This window comes from Protobothrops mucrosquamatus, unplaced genomic scaffold (assembly GCF_001527695.2).
Source record: "Protobothrops mucrosquamatus isolate PMUCROS unplaced genomic scaffold, P.Mucros_1.0 scaffold4311, whole genome shotgun sequence".
NCBI classification, from domain to species: Eukaryota; Metazoa; Chordata; class Lepidosauria; order Squamata; family Viperidae; genus Protobothrops; species Protobothrops mucrosquamatus.
In genome coordinates, this window is record NW_015390225.1 from 95,962 (window position 1) to 102,389 (window position 6,428).

Consider the following 6,428-nt stretch of genomic DNA (forward strand, 5'->3'; position numbering starts at 1 on the left):
GAGTTATTGGTGATACCTGCTGAATTGATATAGACCTTGGTGTATTTGAATTACTTAAATGTATAATTTTTTTTATTAATGTGGAGGAGATGGATTGTTTATAAATAGAGTTTGTGGAGTTAGAGATATTAATATTTGTTTACCTATATTTGAATATTAGCCTGGGATTTGGTTTGGGAAGTCCGGGGGGGTGGGGGGGTAGGGTTTTTACATTGTGATGTATTTGTGATGTGTTTTTTTTTTATGATGAAAATAATAAAAATTTATATTTAAAAAAAAAGAAAAAAAAAAAAGAAATATAGAAACAGAGTGTGACCTGGATAATTTTCCCATATTGGATTTACAAAAGAGGCTTCTTAACGTTTTGAAGCATCTTGTGAGAAGGAACAAAAAAAATGAGAAGAAATCAAATTTTAGGACATCACTTGAACGGACTAAAGATTAAGTCTGTTACAAATAACAAGAAGGGATATAATATTGACTTATTTGGTCAAGGTTAAAGTTGACATATCTCTAGTAACCCTTAATGGACTTTTTGTGAAGGCAAGACAATAAGTAAAGCTTGTTAAAGAGCGATCCAACTTAGAAGTAAGGAGACATTTCCAGATAGTTTCAACAATCAATCAGTGGAACAGCTTGCCTCCAGAAGTTATGGGTGCTCAATCACTGGAGGTTTCCAAAAATAGAATGGAGAACCATTTGACCCGGATGTTATAAGGTCTCCTGCCTTGAGGAAGGGGTTGGACTAAGATCTCAGAAGTCCTTTCCAAGACTATTATTCTATGCTCTGTATTGCTGATGTAGTACAACTTCCTTCCAAGAGCTAAACTCTGATGGTTTAGAATAGAATAGAGCTGGAAGGGACCTTGGAGTTCTTCTAGTCCAGCCCCCCACTCAAGCAGGAGAACCTATACTATCTCAGACAAGTGTCTGTCCAGTCTCTTCTTAAAAACCTCCAGTGATGGAGCACCCATGACTTCTGGAGGCAGCTGTCCAACTGGTTAATTGTCCTCATTTAGGAACTTTCTCCTTAATTCCAGGTTGCTTCTCTCTTTGGTCAGTTTCCAACCATTGTTTCTTGTCCTGCCCTCTGGTGCTTTGGAGAATAAGTTGACCCCCTCTTCTTTGTGGCAGTCCCTCAAATACTGGAATACTGCTATCATGTCACCCCTATTTCTTCTTTTCTTTAGACTAGCCAAACCCAAGTCCTGCAGCCGTTCTTCATATGTTTTAGTCTCCAGGCCTTGGATCATCTTAGTTGCTCTTCTCTGCACTTTTCCCAAGGTCTCAACATCTTTTTTGTAGTGTGGTGACCAAAATTGGTTGCAGTATTCCAGGTGTGGCCTCACTAGTTTCTGTCGCTTTGTTCCCAGGAATTTTTCTTCATGCTGCAATGCAGGTCAACAACCTGGAATGATGCACAAAAATGCCTTCCGAAGGACTCCCCCTTTACCACGGGGTAGATTCAATGGCATTGCAGGACCAGCCTACCAACAATTAGAAGAGTCCAAGATCACGGATCAGGAGCCCGGATCTTCTCAAGAGTAAGTAGGAGAAAATGAGAGAAACCAGTCTGTTGTTGAGAATTAAACTGAAGGAAGGCATACGGAAATGAAGGAATGAATACTTTGTAATGAAACCCGCATGTAGGTTTGACAGAACTCTCTTAAAACAGCATCTACGATGTCCCAAAAGTGCTTTTTTCAGGAGGCAACTGGACTTTTCTTGTTTTTCTTTGAAGACGTTTCGCTTCTCATCCAAGAAGCTTCTTCAGCTCTGACTGGATGGTGGGAAATAGAAGGATGTATACTCCTTGCAGACAGCTGGTCATTTGCATTCTTTTAGAGCAGGGGTGTCAAACTGGAAGCCATGCCCACCCCAGCTCCAGCAAGGGGGAAAAAAGTTGCGATACATAGCAACATGTCACGTGACGTGGCGAGTTTGACACCCCTGTTTTAAAGAGTCATTGAGGCCATTTGACTTTGTAAACCACTTAGAGAGAGCAGTAAAGTATTATGAAGCTGTATAAGTCTGGGCTATTGCTATTGTCTTTGACTCAGCCTTCCATCCTTCTGAGGTCGGTAAAATGAGGACCCAGATTTTTGTGGGCAATATGCCGACTCTGTAAACCACTTAGAGAGGGCTATAAAGCACTGTGAAGTGGTATATTAGTCTAGAGGGCTATAAAGCACTGTGAAGTGGTATATTAGTCTAGAGGGCTATAAAGCACTGTGAAGTGGTATATAAGTCTAAGTGCTATTGCTATTCATTGTAATAGGATACCACTAGTTCCTCTATCTGGGTCTACCAGATCTGGACTATAAAAATCATGGCACTCACTGGTTAAAAGCCAAGATACATAAAATCCTAATGTCTTGTGGTCATCTAACGTTTATCCAGATTTTTGCAGCCCAACTCTGATAGATGGGTTTAATAATCTATACAGTGGTTAAGTCTATCTATTTTTTTTTAAAAAAAAGTCTTTTTAATAATATTTAATAAAAATGCACGATCTTAACAGCAAAGATGGCATGCTTAGTGGGCAATCCTTCATAGCTTATTGTTATAGGTAACTCTTAATTTCTAACTGTAACAAAGCACAGGATTTCTGTCATAAGTCATCACTGTCATAAGTCAAGGTACCCATGTGACCAGCCCCAATGTTCTGACTTTTTTTGTGGCGGCTGATCAACAAACATTGTGATTGTTAAGCGAATAAATTTCTTCTGATGGGTGTTTTTTTGCAAGAATCCAGCTGAAACGGCCAGAAACTGGCAAAGGTACCATTAAATCATGGTCACATGACCACATAACAGGCCTAAAATGGTGCCCAAAATATGGTCATGTGACTATGGAGTGGTGTGCAATCATTAGAACTACTTCCAAATGGGGTTGTTGACCTTTGGTGTGTCTGTTGTAACTTTGAACACTTGCTAAGCACCCAGTCATTAAGCTAGGAATACCTGCATGGACTAGATATACAGTATTTCTTGTGTCCATCTATTTTTAAACAGTAATATATATCTAATATCTATATACACTACTTCAGACATGTCAAACACAAGGCCCGGGGGCCGGATGCGGCCCGCAAAGTGGTTTCATGTGGCCCGCGAAGCCATCCTGGAAACAGTGAGGGAACGGCCCCCGCTGCCTTGGCCCTGGCCCAGGCCGGCCGAGAGCCAATGTACAATTTTGTGGTGGCCATCTATGCTGAAACGCATTCAGTCTTAGCTCCACAAGGCCGTCTGGAAACAGTGAGGAACCAGCCCCTGCCGTGTCGGCCCCACCCCCTGGGTGCATGCTGGGGAGGTGTCACCCTTTGTGAGGAATGAAGAAATGGACCATGCCTTGGCGCTTGCCCTGGTCCCACCCCTTTCTGCCAGAGACCCTCAGATCTGTCCCACTCCTGCCCAGGCCCCCACAGGCACCCTTGACGCGAATGATGTAGAGCTGGCCACACCCACCCAGTAGGCCACACCCACTCCATCCACACCTACCCAGTAGGCCGCACCCACCCGCCCCCCGAGGGCAACCGCAATGCTGATGCGGCCCTCAGTGAAATTGAGTTTGACACCCCTGCACTACTTGATATAAGGAGATATTCCTTTAGGAATCCTGTTTGCAGACCATTTGGGTTGCCCTTGAATTAATTTTTAATTTCTTTTCTTTGATGTTGAACGCGTAATAAAAAGAAAAGAAGAACAAGCATGAGACTCAGCTTCTTTTAGATCAAATACACCAGAGTCTTTCTTCCAGAGAGAAAAAACAATCCTCTTAGCTGAGGCTCACAGACGATGCATTTAAAATTCTTCATGCCTCAATAGATTCCAAATTTCTGGAATATAATTTAACATCAGATTCACATCTCTGACCCTTATTTCTTTTCCCACTGCACTATTTACAACCTTATGAATATTAAATCAAAAGGTGTCAACAGAGAACAGGCCCTAACCACATTTTTTCAATTATACCATCAGACTTATATTTTGACCTTTATTGCTTCCTGGAACTCAAGCAATTTATTTCAAAAACCATTATGGGCACCCCTGGAAAGTTATTATCTTTCCCCCTTTAATACTTTAGCAGGGCCTTGCTTCTTATTTTACTCCTAACTCAGTTGCTTTTCCCATATCAAAAGCTTTAAAACACATTTTGGAATCCGTTGAGAAGGTGATTCAGGTTTGATCTCATGAAAACGTGACATTACGAGATAATCCAACCCTGAAGATTGCTCACAAACCATTCTTCTGGAATTAATGGACAAAGCAGATATTAACACTTTGGTCCAGCTCATTGCTAATTAAAACTTTTAATGTTTCACAACAATAAGATTGCTGAATGACAACAGATACAATTAAAACACCTTGATGCTCAATCAAGAGTTAATTTTGACTTTCAGTTGGAAACGTATGTTAAGAGATGTGATTAATTTGGAATATGGAACCTGGACTATCCTGTTTCAAAATCAGTGGTGGGATTCAAATAGGTGAACAACCGGTTCTCTGTGTGGATGCCACTTCCGGAAGTCCATTCTGGGCCTGGGCAACAAAAAATTAGCTACCGGTTCTGCCGAAGTGGTGCAAACTGGCTGAATCCCACCACTGGCTATGGCCCTGATTTAAAAGTAAAAGTAAAGGAAATTTTCTGAGAATAGCCAAGAAATTTCCCATTGAACATAGAAAGATTGCTGAAGTTACAGTGATGGAATGACATAAAGGTATAGAATAGGTGTCCCAAAGGTGTTTTTGCACGAGGCAACTGGACTTTCTTGTTTTTTTCTTTGAAGAGGTTTCGCTTCTAATCCAAGAAGCTTCTTCAGCTTCTGAAGAGTTGAAGAAGCTTCTTGGATGAGAAGCGAAATGTCTACAAAGAAAAACAAGAAAGTCAAGTTGCCTTGTGAAAAAGCACCTTTGGGACAACCATGACCTGGATGACCCCATAGACATATAGAAAAGGAGGTACCTGGCTCAACAGTAGCACCTATGAGAGGGATCTAAGAGTCCTAGTGGACAATCACTTAAGTATGAGCCAAAAAAAAAGCCAATGCAGTCTTGAGCTGCAACAACAGATGGAGAGTTCACAAGATCACAAGGGATAGCACCACTCTAGACTGCACTAGTGAGGCCACACTTGGAATACTGTGTCCAGTTTTGGTCACCGTGTTCCAAAAAAAGATGCTAAGATCCTAGAAAGAGTACAGAGAAGAGGAACCAAGATGATAAGGGGTCTGGAGGCTAACTTACACAATAAACAGATAAGGGAACGAAGTATGTTTAGCTTAATGAAAAGGAGGATTAGTAATGACATGATAGTAACCTTCCAGTATTTGAGGGACAGTCACAGACAAGAGGAGGTTGACTTATGCTCCAAAGAATGAGGGCAGGACAAGAAGCAACAGGTGGAAGTGCCTCAAAGGGAGTGAGAACAATTGATTGATGGAACAGCTTGCTTCCAGGAGTTGTGGGTGCTCTGTTGCTGGAAGGTTGAACAATAATTTGTCTGGGATGCTGTAAGGACTCCTGCTTAGAAGACTTCCAAGGTCTCTTCCACTCTATGATTGCCTAATGTTCTAACATCAAAATACCTGTCGTGTTGACTCGTTGTCTCTTATAAACCAATGATTCTCACCTATTTTCCTTCTTAGGTTACCTCCTGGTTTAAAAACATCACAGAACGCTTCGATAAATATGCAACTGCCTTCGAGAGAAACAAGCTCTTATTTCAATAGCGCAGCTCCAAGAAATACGGTGGGCTACTCATCGCCGAGAGCCAATTCTGTTCCCATCATCCCTTCGGTGGGCTTAGATGAAGCCTGCATGCAGACTCAAAACACTTCAGACACCACAGGCATCAAATGGTGCAAAAACTCCTATTCCACTGAAATGGTCAACATGAGTGCCCCAGCCAGCAGCTGTCTTATTGCAGAACAACAAGAAGTTAAACTATTGTTAGAAACTGTCCAGGAACAGATCCGAATTCTGACCGACGCAAGGAGGTCAGACAACTTCGACCTTTCCAAGGTCAAGGCGGAGAACAGTAGAAGTGGGAACACGGCTTTTCTGCCCATGAGCCCTGTGGCCAAATCAGAGCGAGAGCAGACACAGTTTGTCTTAAAAAGGGAATCGAAAAGAGACTCGGCATCCATCAATTGACTTTGACCCGGGGGTGGATGGGAGGGTAAGATGGGGTGGGGTGGGGTGGGGCTGAATGGTTCTGTGCATTTGAAGCTTTGCTAAAACAGGAAAGAGAGGAAATTACAAATTATTTATATGCATTAATTTAAAAAAAAACATCTACTTAGAAGAAACCAAATAGTCTATCACCCTCATCTCAGTGTTTTTTAACAAAATATTTTTTTAACGGAAAGAGTTACCAGGTGGTATGACCCTTAACCAGAAGTTCTGTTTTTTTGTTTTCTTGTTTTTTAA

General features: G+C 41.6%; 1 protein-coding gene across 1 annotated transcript in view; it reads left to right on the forward strand.

Annotated features, from left to right (window-relative positions):
* Positions 1-6,152, forward strand: part of NRG3 (neuregulin 3) — a gene marked incomplete at its 5' end in the record, with an annotated part of 26,473 nt that extends 20,321 nt beyond the window's left edge. The window contains 2 exons of the mRNA XM_029286624.1: positions 1,374-1,544; positions 5,645-6,152. Coding sequence (XP_029142457.1) covers positions 1,374-1,544; positions 5,645-6,152 — 679 coding nt within the window. The remainder of the gene's footprint in view (positions 1-1,373; positions 1,545-5,644) is intronic.
* Positions 6,153-6,428: the final 276 nt, after the last annotated feature.